At 54.4% G+C, this 19,043-nt stretch overlaps 2 protein-coding genes across 9 annotated transcripts; one reads left to right on the forward strand and one right to left on the reverse strand.

Moving 5' to 3' along the window:
• Positions 1 to 55: 55 nt before the first annotated feature.
• On the reverse strand, positions 56 to 2,829 carry TMEM208 (transmembrane protein 208). Its single transcript, XM_047711969.1, has 6 exons — positions 2,710 to 2,829; positions 1,995 to 2,090; positions 880 to 939; positions 665 to 801; positions 414 to 498; positions 56 to 314 (listed from the first exon to the last, which is right to left on the reverse strand). The coding sequence occupies exons 1-6, from the start codon at positions 2,713 to 2,715 to the stop codon at positions 177 to 179; spliced, it is 522 nt and encodes a 173-aa protein (XP_047567925.1). The 5' UTR covers positions 2,716 to 2,829; the 3' UTR covers positions 56 to 176.
• A 23-nt stretch (positions 2,830 to 2,852) lies between these two features.
• Positions 2,853 to 17,878, forward strand: LOC125089620 (F-box/LRR-repeat protein 20-like). 8 transcript variants are annotated; one of them, XM_047711950.1, is made up of 8 exons: positions 2,853 to 2,965; positions 6,755 to 6,856; positions 14,080 to 15,072; positions 16,216 to 16,437; positions 16,568 to 16,711; positions 16,920 to 17,137; positions 17,220 to 17,351; positions 17,539 to 17,878. In XM_047711950.1, exons 1-8 carry the CDS (start codon positions 2,942 to 2,944, stop codon positions 17,795 to 17,797), a joined length of 2,094 nt encoding a protein of 697 aa, XP_047567906.1. In that variant the 5' UTR covers positions 2,853 to 2,941; the 3' UTR covers positions 17,798 to 17,878. The 8 variants fall into 8 exon arrangements, with proteins under 8 accessions (XP_047567906.1, XP_047567909.1, XP_047567912.1 ...); XM_047711953.1 differs by having other exon boundaries at positions 17,641 to 17,878; XM_047711956.1 differs by having other exon boundaries at positions 17,677 to 17,878.
• Positions 17,879 to 19,043: the final 1,165 nt, after the last annotated feature.

Genomic DNA, 19,043 nt, shown 5'->3' on the forward strand with positions numbered 1-19,043 from the left:
GTACCAAAGGACTGGCTCTTCCTACCTCGCCCTTCCATTATCACCCACACAGCCATTAGCCACATTCTGAGCCATTTATTCAACAATCCTATACCTTAGACTGCTTCTGGGCCCTGGACTAGGCCCTCCTTGCTCCTGGCAGGGGGCCATGCAGCCTGTGGCCAAAATGTCACTCGCTATAATCGCTTCATCTGCCGCCGCTCCTGTCGGCGCTGCCGTTTCTCATTGTGCTCTGGTGCTGGGGTGCCACTGTCTGCCGTGAACCAAGGACCCAGCACATTCACCCAGAGGAGATAAAGGGCCCGGCCTGGAGCCTAGGACAGAAAAGGGAACTTGAAGCCAGGCACAGGAAATGAAAGAAGGGAAGGGTTAGATGCTCCAGCCCCCTCCTGGAAGCCCTACAAGCCACGCACCAGAAGCCAGAAGGACCAGATGTAGAGGGAGAAGCAGCTGAGCACTTGCACGATGGCTGTCAGTAGGATCACATCTTTAAGGTGCCTGTGGATAGAAGGGAGGCTGAAAGGGCCAAAAATAGTACATGGGCCCCAGTTCATCTCCCTTCTACCCTCTTCAAGTTGCAGGCAGTTGTGGGTCTTGGGCTATCTAGGCCCCAACACCCCAGCCCTGGGGCCGCTCACCTGGGCTGGCAGCGGGGGACACTCACTCTGCCATGCCCTGCTCCATGTTGAGGTCCATTCCACCATCCATCAGGGCCCCATCCTCAGAAAAGGCTGCCCGTGCCATCGAGCTCATAGAGTGGTAGCTGGCCCCATATACTGCCAGACTAAAGGCCAGGGCCATCTGCAGAAAAAGAATGGTATCAAAGGCCAACCAGAAATCCTATAAGCTTATCCACTTCCCAAGATAGGGGACACTTACCCAGGCCCAAAATGAGGCAGATGAGTAGAAGAACACCAAGGTCACAAGACAGTAAATGGCCTGTAAGCAGATATACGATCAGGCTGTGATCAAAAGATACCCTAAACCACGGGCTTTCCTTGACTCTGACCAAGAGTTAGGCCAGGCTGTGGAAAGAGACAGTTGTTTCTCTTAGGGTTGGTGGGTGAAAGGGGTCTGTTCCCTGAGTTCTGAGCACCCAGAATCCCCTCTGATATGTCAGCCCAAGAAAGAAGGCCCTGTGTATCTGGGGTGGGATGGACTGGGCTCAAGTCCATCTGACTCTCAAACCCTCCTCTCATTTCTTATTTTATTTTGTTTTGACTACTCGGCACTTTCTTTGTACCCGGATCCATTCTCATTTCTTTTTTCCTTTTTCTTTTCTTTTTTTTTCTAAGATTTTATTTATTTAGGGGGGCCTGGGTGGCTCAGTGGGTTAAGCCTCTGCCTTCGGCTCAGGTCATGATCTCAGGGTGCGCCACATTGGGGGCTCTGCTAAGCGGGAAGCCTGCTTGCCCCCCCCCCCCGCCTACTTGTGATCTCTTTCAAATAAATAAATAAAATCTTTTAAAAAAAGATTTTATTGGGGCACCTGGCTGGCTCAGTGGGTTGGGCCTCTGCCTTCGGCTCAGGTCATGATCTCAGGGTCCTGGGATCGAGCCCCGCATCGGGCTCTCTGCTCAGTGGGGAACCTGCTTCCTCCTCCTCTCTCTGCCTGCCTCTCTGCCTACTTGTGATCTCTGTCAAATAAATAAATAAATCTTTAAAAAAGTAAAAAATAAAAAATAAAAAAAGATTTTATTTATTTGACAGAGAGAGACAGCGAGAGAAAGAACACAAGCAACGGGAGTGGGAGAGGGAGAAGCAGGCTTCTCACAGAGTGGGGAGACCAACTCGGGGCTTGATCCCAGGACCTTGGGATCATGACCTGAGCTGAAGGCGGACGCTTAACAACCGAACCACCCAGGTGGCCCATTCTCATTTCTTTTCAATTCCAGTTTTGAAAACTACACATGGCTGTCACACACCACCCACCCCCACCCCACACATCAGAGCTGACTGTGGGATCTAGGGTAGGCAAAGAGGTAGGTACTTACATTGGCCCCCAGTATGATTCGCAGATAGAACTTCAGAGTCTCTTTGTTCTCTTCAAATATCTGCTTCTTCCCTCTCGTGCCCACTTTGCCCTTGGGCTGCAGAGGGATGGTAAGATACTGTCAGAGCCCTCCTCAGCCAGGGTCCTCCTCACCCTCCTCCCCAGTCTGGTCAGGTACAGAATTAAACCTGCACCTAAGCCAGGTCCCCATGGTGCTTAAATCTAGCACAATCCTTGGGATGCCCACCCCTCCTCCAGTCCACCCTGTTTAGGGCTGACACTATCTGTGCAACACCTTTACCGATGATCGCCTCCTGCTCACCCTGGAACAATCCAACACTAGGCTGATTATCTCCCAGCTCTCCTGCTGAGACCCAGCTTTGGGCTGACTACCCCTTCAAGGGGAGCTCCTGAGTGGCACTGAATAGTGCGCCCCTCCAGATCTTGACTGACGCCCACCCGTTTCACAAGCCCCTAAGGTCTCCTATCAGGTCTGGTACAATCTGGTACTAACGCCCACTCCCCTCCCGCACTACTTCTGCTATGGCAGTGGGCCGCTCCATTCCCCCTACCCCGCTAGCTCTAGAATGGTCTGGCCACTGCATGGCGCCCCCCTCTGGCAGATCCGCTTCCTTCGATGTCCTTCCTCTGTTTTTAGTCTCCCGGACCCAGGAATCCTCTGCCGTTGCGAACTCCGCCCTATCCGCCCTCCTTACCGCCATGGCGCGACGCAAACAACCAGCGAGGAAAACAAGGGAGAGCAACCGAAACCGCGGTCAGTAGGTACCACATCGGCAGTACAGGCACTTCCGGTGCAGACGCAAATCGTCACAACCGTGACGGAAGTGGGGAGGGTCCACTTCCTTCCCAGTCCCTCCCCGCACCCAGAGTCGGTAAGACTACACTTCCCAGAAGGCCTTGCATGGGGGCGGAGGCGGCAGGGATGCGATGGCGGAGTCGCTGCCCCTGGAGGTGAGAGGAGGCCGCCCTGAGGCCCGGCTTGGGACAGGCTCCGCCCTCGGGGGGGGGTCCCAGGTTGTGGGGAGGGGCTCGCCTGGCTCCGCCCGCCTGGCGGAAACTACTTGCCCTAGAGGTCGAGATCGCAGGACCTGCAAGCTGTGGGTAACGGCCCCGCCTAGGGCCATCCCGAGCTTGGGGGAACCATCCTCTCCTTACCCATCGGCCCCAGGAGATGGCTGCCGTGTCACCTCAGCGAGGACAGTGTCTCTGCCTACCCCCTTCTCAAGAGATGGCCACCCCTTCCCCTCAGTTCTGGAAGATGTCCGTTCCATCCCGTTGTCCCCGAAGGGTAACCGATCTTATCCTCCTTGGCCCCTTGGGATGATCACTCCATTCCCTCTGCCCAGAAAGACGGCTGCCCCATCCCCCTGGCGGTGGGAGACAGACTGACCCTTCCATCAACTCTGGGCACAGTCGCTGGATTACTTCGCCTAGGACAGGGCTGCTCCCCACTCCCTCAGTCCGTAGTGATGGCTGTCCCTACCTCCTTCACCCAATGGGATGTTTGCTCCTTTTCCTTAGCTTGGAGCAAGTCCACTCTGCCGCCACTGGCCAGAGAGAGAGAATAGATGTTTGTTCCCAGGGGCTCTTGGGGATGGCCTCTCTGTCCCTTTTGCCTTGAAAGTTGGCAGCCCCCTCCCTTGGTCCACGGGAGACAAGTCACCCTTTCCTCATCCGCCCTGGAACGGTGCTTCTTCCCCTTAGCAAGAATAGGACAGCTTCTACCTCCTTTAGCCACCTACCATGGCATCCATTATCTCCTGGGCACCAAAGGATGTCTACTACATAGATCCCAGGAATAACCAGTCATATCTCTAGTAGTAGCCCCTTAGGATAGGGTTAATGGGATGGTGGCTCCATCCTTACCATTGCCTCCTCTTTCCTATAGAAAAGCTACCCCCTTTCTCAACTCAAAGAGCCATGCTCCCTCCCCTCAGTGAGGACAGTTTATTGCCCTCTCCTGTTGCTTTTTGGGTTGGTTGCTGAGCCCCAGAAGACAGGATGGCCACTGTCTTAACTTGGCTCAGACAGGCTTCCCTGCCTCCCCCTGGGGTTGGGGGCTTAGTCAGTCCCAATCTCATCAGTGTTCTCTTCCCCATGCCTAGCTTTCCTGACCCAGAAGGCGGTTCTCCCCAATCTTCTCAGTAGTGATCTGCTTAATCTTCCCCACTCCTTCCCTGGGCAAACCTTTGGTGAAAATTGAGGTAGAGGGCTTTGGTGAAAATAGAGATAGAGCACTATCCATCTTTAATTCAATCTAATGACTATTGGCTAAGTAACTTCTGTGTGTTAGGGATCAAAGAAAGGAAGAAGAGGTTAGAATGGGCTGGTGACGTCAAGGTTAAGGAAAGGCATTCCTGGAAAGAGGCCTACATAGGCAAAAGTTAATAGGCATAGTATGGCTGTAGGACAATGGGAAGCCTGAACTGGGGAAGCTCTGGGGTCAGGGGTCCAGTCAGGCATAGGGCCTGGCAGGGTCTTGCTTGGGGTCTCGCTGACCCAATAGTTGAGATTTTGTCCTGAGAGTACTGGATACCCTGAAGGTTTTCATCAGGGATGTGCTAAGACTAAAAGCTGTTTTGGTTTTTTATTATTTATTTATTTATTTATTTGACAGATACAGATTACAAGTAGGCAGAGAGACAGGCAGAGAGAGAGAGAGAGGAGGAAGCTGGCTCCCCTCTGAGCAGAGAGCCTGACATGGGGCTCAATCCCAGGACCCTGGGATCATGACCTGAGCCAAAGGCAGAGGCTTTAACCCACTGAGCCACCCAGGTGCCCGTAAAAGCTGTTTTTTAAGGAAAATTAACCTTGTCACTGTGTGCAAATTGACTAGCAAGGCTGAGCCTGGAGGCAAGGAGGTTAGGTGGAAGATTGTAGAAGGAATCCAGGTGTGTGGTGATAAAGATCTGGGCTACTGAGGTGCTAAAATTTCAAAGGTAGAAATATTAGTAACAGCAGTCCAGCAAGCATTTATGGAACATCTACTAAGTGTCAAGCACATCATAATATGTGTGTGTGTGTGTGTGTGTGTGTGTGTGTGTGTGTATAATGGAAACGGAAGCTCAGAGAGGTCGGTTACCTTACCTGAGGTCACATAGGTCCCACAGCTTGGAAGTAGTAGAGCGGGTATTTGTTTGTTTTTTGTTTTTTTAAAGGTTTATTTATTTATTTGACAGAGATCACAAGTAGGCAGAGAGGCAGGCGGAGAGAGGGGAGGAAGCAGGCTCCCCGCTTAGCAGAGCCCCTGATGCGGCGCTCGATCCCAGGATCCTGAGATCATGACCTGAGCCGAAGGCAGAGGCTTAACCCACTGAGCCACCCAGGTGCTCCTAGAGCTGGGATTTGAATGAGTCTAAGTTATCCTGGCCTAAGCCTGCGCTGTACACCTGTATCTGACAGCAAGAGACAGAAGAGCATGAAGAGTCCGCAGTATTATCAGGATCTTCAGGCAGGATGCACTAGTGGCACTGAAGCTCAGGTGCTGGAACGTTGGGAGCAAGGGATGTTTTGGACTGAGAATGTGAATTTGGTTGAGATGAAAGTGATAGTAAAACATTTAGATGATGGATCCTGTGGACAATTGGCAACACTAGACTAGCACATGAATGGTGAGACAATACGGGGATACTGAATTGTTGGTTTTTCCTGTAGAGGTAACTGTTGAAGCCATGCAAATGAACTTATTATCCTAGGAAGTAAACAGATTGAAAGACCAGGTCTGAGCCATGGGAGCCACAGAAGACTCCAGAAACAGGGCATTTGGGGTTGGAGAGTGGAGCTCTAGAAAAAACAATGTCACAAGAGTCCAAGAGGGAAAATTCCAGAAGAAAAGTTAATATTAGATCATTCTTGGCCTCACAAGTGACTCCCTCCCCAGTTCCCTGTAGGGCCTCCAACCTCATGACCCCCAGCCTTACAGAGCATAGGTGCAGTGAGGGCCTGAGCTGGGTCCTATTGGGGATCATAACAGCCAGCTGAGAAGGCGAGTTGACAGTGGAAAAAATGGGGGAAGAGGGAGGACCCATAGCCTGACCTTTGAGGGCAGGAGGAAGGGATATGGTTTCCAAAGATCAGAGGAGGATACCTAACTTGCTGGCCTAGGTCTTAGGCAAGACACTTTACTATGTCTCGTTTTTTAAGATTCTATTTATTTGAAAGAGACAGTGAAAAAGCTAGAGCACAAGAGCAGGAGGAGGGAGATGCAGGCTCCCCACTGAGCAGGAACCCCAATTTGGGACTCAATCCCAGGACCCTGGGATCATGACCTGAGCCGAAGGCAGATGCTTAACCAACTGAGCCACCCAGGCGCTCCAACCCTTTACTATGTTATTAAATTCTCAGCACAACCCATTTAAACCTCACTACCATTGCCATTTTACAGATTGGGAAAAACAAGGCTCAGAGAAGTCAGTTGATAAGAGTAAGGATTTGAACTAGGTTTATCTGGTCCTAATGCCCAGGCTCTTTTTACCAAACTGAGTGGGAAGTTTGCTTTTTATCAGTCAGTACAAACTTGCATCCAGGGAAGACTCAGGAATGGTTTGTTCACAGTAGAGATGCCTGGAGGCCAGAGAGGGGGAAGTGAAGACCCCATGAAGCTTAGGATTCAAGATGACTCAAGCTTAGGACTTAGAAGCCAGTGTTCCAGTCCCCTCAGACTGACTGCACTATTAGCTGGAGAAGTTTCCAAGGACCCCCAGCTCTAATAGTTCCCAATGCCCTGTCTTTTTCCCTCAGATGCTCACACATATTCTGAGCTTTCTGCCTCTGTCAGATCAGAAAGAGGCCTCCCTCGTGAGCCGGGCTTGGTACTGTGCAGCCCAGAATGCCCTTCGGGAGGTAAGGTGGCCTTACCTGGTCCATTCTCAGCAGTCTCTCACTCCAGTTTGCTCATGGCCCTGCTCGTATGTCGTCCATTCATTCATTCATCCATGCATACATATACATATGTTACATTCATACACACTTGACTCTGGGTACAGTGCTGGGACTTTACAGATGAGTAAGACATAATCCCCTGCCCCAAGGAGCTCACAGTCCAGTGAAGGAGAAAAGCAAGTACATGAGGGTTGGTGATGTCGTGTGCTTGATGCTGTGACACTGGAATGAAAGGTGCACCAAGAACAGGAAGAAGGACGTCCAAAGGAGACCAGCAGCATCAGGGAAGGAAGGCTTCCCAATGGAATAGGATGAGGGGGAAGGTTGGTCTCCCAGGAACCAGTGACAGCACTGGGAAAGGCACCAAGGTGTGAAATAGTTCTGGAAATGACCACACAAGTTCCCTAAGACTAGAACTGAGATGTGCATAGAAGGGGTGGGAGATGGGTGGGGGGAGCGGGTCAGACCACAAGCTGGCACTCGTGTTGGGGCCCAATTAACCATCCGAGAGCCTGAGAAGCGACATGGTGTGATGTCTTAGAACTCCAGTGCTGAGTGGACTGGGGAGGGTGAGTTGGGATGTGGGGAGACAGCCCATCTCGGAAGTGAATGCAGACATCTGCGACAGTTTGAAAGGCAAGTGGTGACAGCTCCTTATTTTCATTCTGACTTCTTTGATCACTACTGAGGTTGAACAGTTTTCTCATTAGCTGGCCATTTATATTTCCCTCTCTTGTTTCTTTCTGTTCTTTATCCATTTAACCATTGGCATCTTAGTATTTTTCTTATCTGTTTGTATGAATCTTTTATATATTAAAGAGATGAATCTTTTACATATTTATTGAAATATATTCCTAACATATTTGCCTCTGTATTTGAGTTGTGGATACAAGCTTATTTCTGAGACACAGAGGTTAAATTTCTATGTTGTTGATTCTGAACATCTTTTGCTTTCTTATTTCTTCCACTGCTTTTTAAATTTAGAGACCCCTTGCTTCTTCATGATTTGATATACACTCAGATGTCTCTTTTTTTTTATTAGACTTATTTTTAAGACAGGTTTTAGGTTTACAACAAGTGTTTCTTCTGTTTCGTGGCTTGAATTTTTATAGTAATTTTTTAATTGTAAAGGTCGTTTTGATCTAGTCTCTCAGGTAAGAAGCTAAACTGATTAGTTTTCAAAGAGCCCTAATACCATTTGTATACACTCTTCTCCTTCCCTGCTGCGTGGGACTCCTCCTCTGTCACATATTAAGTGTGTATATATAAGTAGGGTCTGTTGTCACGTGATCTATCCAGTGTCATTGAGCTCAGTGTTTAAAGCAATTTGATTTGGACTTGTTGAAAATTTGAAGTGCGAGATATCTAGATGGTGAGATGCAGTTGGTCATTGGGTTTCTGTGTGAGGAATTCAAGAGAAGGGTCTTGGTAATAAATGCAGAGTTGGGTACCATTCAGGAATGGGTGGAGCTTGAAACCATGGATCCAAGCAACATCCCCCAGAAAGCAGGTGAAAAGCCATAGGAACAGCGGGTTGCAGAATACCCTAGGAGAGTAAACCAGTCCAAGGGCGTGGAAGGGAGGAGGCCCCTCCAGAGGAAGTCCCAGGGATCAAAAGTGGAGAGCATTTACAGTGTCGTGAGTGGATGACTGACAGTGTCAAATCCCATGAAGAGTTCAGAAGATAAAGAACAGATAGTGTCCCTGATGTCTGATGTCCAGGGAGGTCCCCAGTGACTTCAACATTTGGCATCTGGGGGCAAAAGCCAGGTGGGTGGAAGAGTGAATGAGATAAGAAAGGGCTTGTAGAGAGTGACCTCCTTTGCAAGAAACTTCCCCATGAGAGGAAGGAAACAAATAGGGCAGTAATGACAGGTTGAGGGGACTCCACAAAGGATTTTCGTTGTGATAAATTTCAAATGTGTTCGTATGCTGAGGAGAGTCACAGAGGAGGGGTGAATGTGAATGCTGGAAGCAGAGACAGGAGAAAGGGCAGATGCCACCTGGGGTGATAGAAGGCCTGGCCTGGGCTGGGGTAGGGAGGATGGCAGCTCTCTGGCTTGGGACATGGAGGGGAGTGGGTGGCAGTGTGGAACGGTTTGCTGAGGAAGTTCCTCTGAGGCTAGTGGCCTCTTTGCTGGGTGAATTTGGAGGCCATGTTGTCTTGGGGCGTGACAAGAAAGGTAGAGGCCAAGGCCTCAGCACAGAGGCTTGGAATAGTCACAGGGCAGAAGGAAGCAGGAGAGTTACCAGAGCCACTCAGAAGGCCTCGCTCCCTCAGACAGGGATGCTGGCTGTCTGTGCCGGGCCCTGGGCTGGCCACTCGGGCTGCAGGGCTGGGGTTGGCATGGCACTCCTCCACTGCTTGAGAACAGGTAGTGAGAGGGAGGGAAGCCTGAGCTAAGAGGAGTGAGTAGGGGTGCTGCACTAGGGGATCAGACAGTGAATTTAGAAGGAAGTATGTTGCATCCATGTATCTGGCGAGGTCCCAGGCTCTGTGTTCTGGAAAAAGATGTGGACTGCAAATAAAGAAGTTGGGATGTGTTGGAATGCAATCTGCCAGGGTGCAGCGGAGAGTGTATGCATGCGCATGTGTGTGTGCATGCGCGTGCGCGTGTGTGTGGACACTGGGAGGCAGTGGGGTGTGGGAACCCCAAGGGCCTGGCTCCCTGTCTCAGATTTAAGGAGAGTGGGACGACCCATCCCAGTGGGTAGGGAAGGTGATTCAAGGGAATGAAAAGATCAGGGAGGGCGGGGTGTGTGGTGTGTGTATGTATGTGTGTGTGTGTGGTGGGGCAGAATGTACAGTAAAGAACTCACTCCTCTATGGACTGGGTCTCTCTCTTCTTTGGTGGCCCCAAAAGAGGCTGATGGGGAGCAGGCTAGAAGGTAGGAAGGAGAGCCAGGCAGGCAGAGCCACAGAACACCCAGTGGGAAAGAGCGTGGGGGAGACTGGCCATCCACAGCAGGTGGCACGGCAGAAAGGACACTTGTGGGAGGTCTGCAGAGGAGCCCCCAGATGTTGGTGACTTGGCTGAGGGGGAGCTGTTGCCAGGAATGAGAGGTCCCATGGGGGGAGTGATGGAGGGGTGAGTGGGTGAGGCAAGAGGTCTAACAAGGTGGTGAGCGTGGTGTGGGCAGGCCCACGTGCTTCCAGGAGGGAAGCAGGAGTGGTGGGGGGTGGGGCAGGATCAAGGGAAGCCTTTTGTTAGTTATGACCCTGAGGTATTTGTAAACTGAGGAAGAAGCAGTGGAAAGGCAAGGGCTGCCCGTTCCTATGCCAGAAGCCGGGAGCAGGCCCAGCAGGTCGAGAGAAGAGGACCAGGACCTGGAGAGGGAAGGTGGTTAGGGGAGCTGGCTGGCGGATGTGAACATGGCAAAGGGAGGGCCTTCCCCACTTGATGACTTTGGCTTCTTTTTGAAACAGAACAGTTCGTCTCTGAGAATTCTGAGAATGTCAGAGTAAGGGGACGGGGCTGCCCTTGCATCAGGGACTGGAGAGAATGGTGGGCTTGGAGAGAAACCTTGAGACAGAGGGGAAGAGAGCCAGGGTAGGGGGTGGTAGTGGGGGAGACAAGAGGGAAGACTATGGCTTCCATGGGCAGAATTCTGTACGCTTAGCACAGACCCAGAAGAGGCAGCAGTCTCATCTTGGCAAGGCAAGAAGAATGGGCACAGCAGCATGACAGGGGCAGGGCCCAGGACCCCAAGAGGAGAGAATCAGGAGAGAGATTCTTGGAGTCCAGCCAAGAAGGAGAGGGGAAAACCAAAGTGGGCAGTCAGGAGTAGACTGGAATGGGATAGGAGAGTGAGGTGAAGGGAGGAGTTTGAGATGGTAGAGTCCACTACCATTTCAGCCCTCAGGCTGTTCCAGCTAACTGTGAGCTCCAGACATGGAGACCTGTTTGGTGTCTCAGCAGAACTCAGCCCCACCTGGGCTGGGAGCCCTCGAAGGACAGGCCACAGGTACAGGGCATCTGGGGCTCTGCTGACATCCCACCACCACCATGTCCCAGAGAGCAATTTGTAGGATTTACTAGTAGGAACCATCTCCCAGGGCCCAGATATGGGCAGGTGGTTAAGAAATTAGCACTTCCTCGGTGCCGCCAAGGATTCCGGCTCACCAAGGCACGGCTGGGGTGTGCGCCTCACCAGGCCAGGCTAGGATGCTGGATGGGTGACTTCTTAGTCCCCCTGACTTGCTCCCACTTAATCCTATCTCTTCTCAAATAAGAAGGTAGACAAAGGCAGAATCTTCCCCCAGACACACACACACACACACACACACACGCACGCACGCACGCACGCGCGCGCTCTGCCCATTTCAGGGAGAGCCCTGGTTGCCTGCCACTGGGCTGGTCACTGTGAAGAACTCCAGACAGCTCAGCTTCTGCCCTCCACTCCCTTCTCCTGCCTGGGGTATTTACAGAGGCCCAGAGGAGCCTCTGGAAATGACCCCCAAGGTCTAATTCCTCTCTAGAGACCAAAACCCCTGGGTTCCAGGGCATATATTTTCTTCTGGAGAACAGGCATGTTAGCTTTGGATTCCTGTGCCAGCAAACAGGAGAGCCATTCCTCTAGCAGATGGCTTTCCAAGCCTGCACACAAGGTTGCCATCGCAGCTCAGGGCTTCGTGAGGTGCAGTGGAAGCCTGGCCTCTCATATTCAAGGGCTATGTGTCCATTTTAGCAGATTTGGGGCATTCCCCAAATGACTTAGCATCTAGTCCTAAGAGGCCAGCTCTGGAAAAGGACGAGATGGGGGCTGGTTGGCTTCTCTGTGAATAGGGCAGCTGAAGCTGGAGCAGATAACGTTGCAGTCCTCCTTTGGAGCTCCAGAAGCATCTGCCTAGGGCCTAGGGAGGGGGACCTTCCTACGTTGGGGCTAGAGACCGCAGTGACCCAGGAGCGTGCTGCTTCTGCTTGCTGCTCTGCTCCCCACAGACGATCAATATCCCTAAAGGGCTGCTCCTGGGCGCTGCACATTGAGTCCAGGGCAGACTACCTGGCTGATGGCTTAGAGGCTGCCCCCTCCCCATCAAGAAAAACAATGGGGAGCAGGGAGGCGGTCTCAGATCTCAACACACACACACACACACACACACACACACACACACACACACACACACACACACATCTCTCAATAGCCGCTGGAAGTCCTTCAGACCAGGCCCCGCCCCTGAGTTTGGTGGGTTTTCCTGCCACTAGTCTGCCCTTGGACTTGGCCTCTAGGCTGACTGCCAGCGCCCTCCCCCTCAGTTGTTCACCTACCTTGTTCATAGGGAGGCAGTGGGAGAGGGAGAGAACATGAGAACATTTCCTGGCCTCCAAGGCTCAGGAAGGAAGGCAAAGAAGGACAGCAGCTGGTGGAGCCTGGGAGGTGGGGATGGGAGTGGGGGACACGACATGAGGGCAGGGGCAGTGCTGCTTCAGCAACGGGACCTGCTCTGCACCTGCAGCCACGGCTCACTCTCCATCCTTGGACTGGCCCCTCTGTTGGAAGCCAGCTTTAGCCTTTCTTTCTCAAACCTTTCCCCTCTGATCTTTTCATCCCCTTCAATTACCCTCCCTGAGCCAAGCCCCTGGGGTTCCCACCCCCACTGCCTTCCAGTGTCCACGAGGGGGAGCTGCGGCAAGTGCACCTTTAGTCTGCAATGACCACATCCTGGGAATGGGAATGGGGTCTGGACAGGGGGCCTGGCTTGACCCCTCATTCCCGTGGAAGTGGTCAGGAGCTGGCCCGCATTTCTTACCACACACTCCTTCCCATGATGACAGCCACAGGGAGCTGCTTCTCTCTCTGGCAGAAGTCAGCCTGGTTTCTCCACCCAGGAATGGGCTTCATGTGTCTTCCTGGGAGAATCCTGCTGATAAGTATCTTGCAGGCATGCACCTTATGTGTCATCCTACCTTTCTGAATCCCTTCTGATGACGTTTCGTGGGGCAGAAGCAGGGGACACCAGCTTGTTCTCGCAGTAACCGACAGGACAGGTTTTTTGAGAGCTTGCCTTCCTGTGTCAGGATCACGATGATGTATTGAAACAGCCTTTGAGTACTGCTTGCCTGTGGCCTGGCCATCCGTCAGGGGTAGAGAAGAAGCCAAACCCTCCTCCACCTCCCCCACACCTGCTATAACTTCCCTCTGGCACAAAATCAGGGACAAGTCTATGGAAACGGGGGCTCCCCAAACTCCTAGACAAGCCAGGCTCTCCCCGCCTCAACCTAGCCCTGAGCTCACCACCAGGCTCCACCCCACATCAGTCATGGACACCCCCCACCCCACTCTCGTTCTCCTGTTGCCCTACAGCAGGGCCAGCCCCATACTCTTGGCACCTCAAGATTCATTCCCTTAGCTTCTGCCCACAGAAATGGAAGGCTTCTCTTTGCTTCCCTGGACAGATAATATAGACTCCCCAGAGACAAGCCCCAGGAATCACAAGCACATCTTGAACTCTGGAGCCTGCAGGGCCCACACACATTGGTGCACCCCTATGTGCACACACGCGTGCGTGTGCACACACACACACACACACACACACACACCCCTTTTCACAAACACTCAAGTGGCTGAGCTACTCAGGCCACCAGGGGACCTAGGCCTCACTGCCTGCCCTGGGCCTCTGGCACCTGGGCCACCCACGGTAGTGGGAAGTGACAACTGCTTTGCTTCTTAATGCCCTCAGCTGTTCTGAGGGCTATTTATAGTCTCTGGAAAAAGTGGGGGGAGGCTGGTTGCTTAGATAATGCTGAGCTGACTCCCTGCAGAAGGAACCGAGGCCACGGGTCTCAGGGCCACCTTTGGAAGGTCCCAAAGTTTGGGATCCAGCACACTTAGTCCCTCTGCCCCAGGGAGCTTTGCTGGCCCTCCTCCAGGCCACCCCAGCCCCCTGCGCCCAGCATGCCAGCTCCCCACCCTTCCCCACCCGTCCACGGGCATCCAGTCCCATCTGTTGATAACTTCCTGCCCTCCCCTCACAGTCACCTCCTTTGAGCCCCAGAGTGACTTGTCTTCCCACCTCCCACTTCCCACCAGTACCCCCTCAACCACACATGACACCGCACACCACAGTGGGTCCTCACTGTGACAGGGCCCTTCCCTGACCTGCCAATGACTGGCCGCCAGACCTGATGGCCAGCCCCCTCTGAGGCAAGAGGGCTAACTCCATTCCTGCTGCTGCCCCTTAGACAAATGTGCAGTACAACATCCCCGTGTCCTCTGCCTCCCTCCCAGTCATCAAGAGCCTGGGCCTCAGGGGCGTCACCTGCATCGGCCTGACCAGCCTGGATGGCTCGCCAGCTTCGCAACAGGTGCTGGAGTCTGTCGCCTACCACTTGGGCCCCCACCTGCAGAGTTTGTGCCTTAGTGGGGGCAGCCCCACGGAGGCCTCCTTTGTGGCCTTGATCCTGGGCTGCCCGGCCCTGCGTAGCCTTGACCTCAGTGGCTGCCATAGCCTCTTCACATCGGGCACACTGCTCGCACAGCCCGAGACGGCGCAGCGGGTCCGGCAGGTGTTGCGTGGCCTGTGTGAGCTCAACTTGGCTGGCCTGCGGGACCTGACCGACCTCAGTTTCAACAGGCTCAGCAGCTGTGCCCCCAACCTGGAGCGCCTCTCTTTGGCCTACTGTCACCTCACTTTTGAACTACGCCCAGCCCGGGGCTCCTTTGGCCCCCCAGATTCCTCCCCCTCCCAGCTCTCCTTCCACAACCTGCTGCGATTCGTGAAGGAGAGAGCTGGTAGGCTGCACGCCCTGGACCTGAGCGGTACTGGCTTGCTCCCCGAGGCCCTGAAGGCCCTGGGCGGGGTGGCCGGGCTGCGGCTGCAGGAGCCGAGGCTGCACGGCTGCCAGGACCTCTCCACAGAGGCTGTGACCGCCCTGTGCTGTCTGCAGTCGGGCCTGACCTCCCTGGATCTCAGCGGCTGCTCAGAACTGGCCGACGGCGCACTCCTGGCCATCAGCCGGGGCCTGGGGCACCTGTGGTGCCTCCGCCTAAGGAAGCTGCAGCGGCTGACGGACGCGGGATGCACAGCGCTGGGGGGGCTGCGGGAACTGCGCAGCCTGGACCTGGCAGAGTGCTGTCTGGTGAGCGGGCAGGGCCTGGCCCAGGCCCTGGGTTCAGGGCACAGGGCTCCAGCCCCCTTGGCCTCCCTCAGCCTGGCCTACTGCTCCTCTCTCAAGGTGAGCACACCCTCCCCTTCCTTCCTCTGCAGGGCTGGGGCTGGGGGAGCTGCACCCGTGGCAGCAGGGAGGCACTGCCCAGTATCGATGTCCAAGCAACAGCGATGAGAAAGGAACTGAGGACACAAGGGGAAAGGAGCCTGGAAAGACAGTGCTCCTGCAGGCACTCCTCCCCTCACCCCCTACTGTGGGCCCAGACAGAGGAGGTCCAAGGGACCAGGCTGGCCCAGCCCACGAGCTGGCACACTAAGTGCTCTGTGACCCCTGTAGTCTGGGTAGGAGCACTGATGGCGGGTGTTCTGGAGGCAGGGAAGACGAGAGGGGGTTCTGCAGGGAATGGATACTGAGGTTACACAAGGAGGTTGCTCGGCACGGTCTGACAGAAGGGAATGTGATGTGGGAGTCATGGTCATGTCCTGGCTGCGGCCAGTCCCTTCAACAGGGCTCAGCCCTGTCCCTCTGCGTGGAGTCCCTAACTTGACAGTGTCAGTCCCCTCCCTCTTCAGGGGATTATTCCTTCAACCTCTCAGTGTGCACAGGGCATTCCCAGCCTGAAAACCGTCTCTCATTCTTTCCTCCACAACCGTTTCCCTTGCACCTGGTTCATTTTCCCATCAGCACGATGTGTCTCCTAGCTGCTCCCCCCCGGGGCCCCGCGTTCTTGTGTCTCTTGCAAACCTCTTTAAAAACCAGCTTTCTCTACTCTGCCTTTAGCTCCTGCTCCTGGCAGGTGGCAGCCCTACCCCCACTGTGACCTCACGTTCTGCTTCAAATTCTGGAGGGAGCATACCTGATTGGCTCAGCTAGGGCCAGGTGTCTATCCATGATCCACTAAGCTTCGGCCAGAAAGCTGCCTCCGCCCACAACTTCCGCAGGGCCTGGGCGCACAGGCACAACGGATACTTTAGAAACTTGCACCTGCACCCTTCCCACTGCAGACAGTCTAGGCCTTGGGCCTCCGGCAAACTCCTCCTGGTGTCCTGCACCTACCTGTTACCAGAACAGAGACATGGTTGCTTCCCTCCACGGACCATCTGGTAGCTCCCTGTTGCCTGTGGGGCTGGAACGTCCGCAGAACCTTCCTAGGGACACCTGCACAAGCTGCCTTCCCATTGGTCCCTCCCTTCTCCACTTCCCTCCTAGGATGCCTCAGTGTTCTGCCTGATCCAAGTGCTGGGCCTGAGCCTTAGGGTGCTAGACTTGTCCTCCTGTGTGGCCCTCACCAATAGGACCGTGCAGGCCATCTGCACCTGCCTAACCCACCTCTCTGTCCTGCGTCTGGCCTGGTGCACGGAGCTCCAAGACTGGGGTCTACTGGGGCTGGGAGAACCAAGTGAGGAGCCTGCGCAGGAGCCCCAGATGCAGGTCAGGGAAGCGGGGGGGCGGGTGGTCCCTGGGCTCAGCTGCCTTCCTGCCCCTCCTAAGTGTCTCTCTCTAGGAGCATTTGAGGGCCAAACTCAGGAGGAACCTGAGAAGCAGGTGCTTCTTCCCGCAGCTACATCAAGAGCTGGACCATCAGGCCTCGGTCCCCAACGACCCTTCTGCCCAGCCACAGGGCCCGTCACTGCTCATGCTGCGGACCCTGCAGGAGTTGGACCTCACAGCCTGCAGCAAACTTACTGATGCCAGTTTGGCCAAGGTGTGGGCCTTGGGGTGTGGATAGACCAAGGATCCTGGCACCAGAGCCAGGCCCAGGCCAACCTGTTTTTTGCTTAGAAAATGACCCATTCTCTTTGGCTTCTGCTACGTATGGCCATTCCTCTGGCTAGGGGTGGGAGAGCCTAGAAGGCCTCTGGGCTCCGGTGCCATACTCTACCCACCCCCACTCCTCACCCCCATCCTTGCAGGTGCTCCAGTTCCCCGAGCTGAGGCGGCTGTCCCTGAGCCTATTGCCAGCGCTCACAGACAAGGGCTTGGTGGCCGTGGCCAGGGGCTGCCCCAGCCTGGAACATTTGGTGCTAAGTCATTGCAGCCTCCTCAGCGATGAGGGCTGGGCCCAGGCAGCCCGCTCCTGGCCCAGGCTGCAGCACCTCAACCTGGCCAGCTGCGGACAGCTCACAGAGCAGTGAGTTGTCTGATGATGCCATGGTACAGGGGCTGGGCTGGGTCCCCATGCTGGCTTGCGCTCATCAGAGGCCTCCCCACAGAACCCTGGATACCATCGGGCAGGCATGCAAGCAGCTCCGGATGTTAGATGTGGCCATGTGCCCTCGTATCAGCATGGCTGCCGTCAGGCACCTCCAAGCCCAGCTGCCCCAGGTGACCTGCATCCAGTCCCGGTATGTGGGAGGGGCTGACCTGACCTTAACGCTCTAGGGCCAGGTCAGTAACCAACCCTGGGCCTCAGCCTCCATTGCCCCCAAAGACCCAGCCCTGGCCTCTTGACCTGGCTTGACGCTGTGCTTCTGCCCCACTCTGCCACGTACCCCAAAGCCCCTTCCCCAAGCTATAAACCCCTTTTTCTAGGACTGGGTATAGGGCTAATCCAGGGCAGCCCAGGGGCCTTTCTGCCCCAGTCTGCCCTAGAGCCCAGCAGGAGCCCTTCCCAGCTATACATCGCTGCCACAGGCCTCTGGAAATGCCAGCTCCTGCTCTCCTGGCCAGGCCTGGGTCTGGAGGCCAGGCCCCCAGGATGCATCAGGGGCTACAAAGGAGACCTTGTGCCTCCTGCCCTGCCCACTTCTCACACCCAAGGCCCACCCTCACCTCGTCTCGTCCCCTGTAAGCAGCTCACCCGGCCCCTACTAGCACCAAGTTTAGAAGCCAAGCCACAGACTTTGTTGTAAACCCAAACAAAATTAAAAATTCCAGATCTTACCTCCTTGTCTGAAGTTCTCAGACTACAAGGCCCCCTCCCCCCAACCTCTGTTGAAGCAGCCCAGCCAAGCCCAGGGACAATGTGGACAAACACCAGAGGCACGGAGGCACATAGCCAATTTCTTCCTTACACCTGACCCAAAGCCCCACAGGTACCCCCAGCAAGTCCTAACTTCCTGCCCAGTATGGTGGGAGACTAGAAGCCTAGAGGCCTCCCCCTGTCTGAGCCTCCAAGCATGTCCCCCAGCCAGGCCCTAGGACCACACTTATTAAGGATATGGTAAGGTTGTCATCAGGGAGAAAAAAAGAGGACAGTATCTCTGGGTAGGGATATTAGAGGTCCCCTAGTCCAACCTCCTAAACGGTGCCAGTGACTTCTCAACAGCAGCTGTGAGAAACTATCTGTCCACCCTCTTTGTCCATCTGTCCATCAGTTCTAGGAGCAGCTAGCATGGCTGCCCAAGTGCCCACAGGCACTGCACTTTATGTGGGGTTCGGAGGTGCCAAAGCTCTCCCAGTCCCCAGGTCAGGTGGGGAGGCAAATGACCCAGCAGAGAGGGACAGTCCAGTGTGCAGGGTATGCATAAATAAGCACCTGGAACTGGGAGCCTAGGAGAGCAACGAAGAGCTGGGAGATCAAGGCAAGACTCAAGTCAGTGAAAAAGGAGCAGCAGGGAAGGAAGAGGGCAACGAGAAAGGACCGGGGACGTGCACATGGCAAGCCAGAGCTGGTGCCAGGGAGGGGAGGGTGGGGCCCCTGGGCCTCAGGGAGGATGCCAGCTCGAATCAAGCACAGAGAACTCTGGAGAACTCTGCATGCCACAGGCTTTTTTTTTTTTTTTTTTTAAGATTTTATTTATTTGACAGAGATCACAAGTAGGCAGAGAGGCAGGCAGAGAGAGCGGAGGAAGCAGGATCCCTGCTGAGCAGAGAGCCTGATGCAGGGCTCAATCCCAAGACCCTAAGATCATGACCTGAGCCAAAGGCAGAGGCTGTAACCCACTGAGCCACCCAGGCGCCCCTGCCACAGGCCTTTTGTTAGACGTCCTAAACCACAACATGTCTGCAACACATCTAGTTCTACTGCTCAGGTGGGTAACTGACCATCATTCCACAGACAACAGAGAGACACTGAAAAATACAGGATAGGGGTA

Source organism: Lutra lutra, chromosome 17 (genome assembly GCF_902655055.1).
Source record: "Lutra lutra chromosome 17, mLutLut1.2, whole genome shotgun sequence".
Lineage (NCBI taxonomy): Eukaryota > Metazoa > Chordata > Mammalia > Carnivora > Mustelidae > Lutra > Lutra lutra.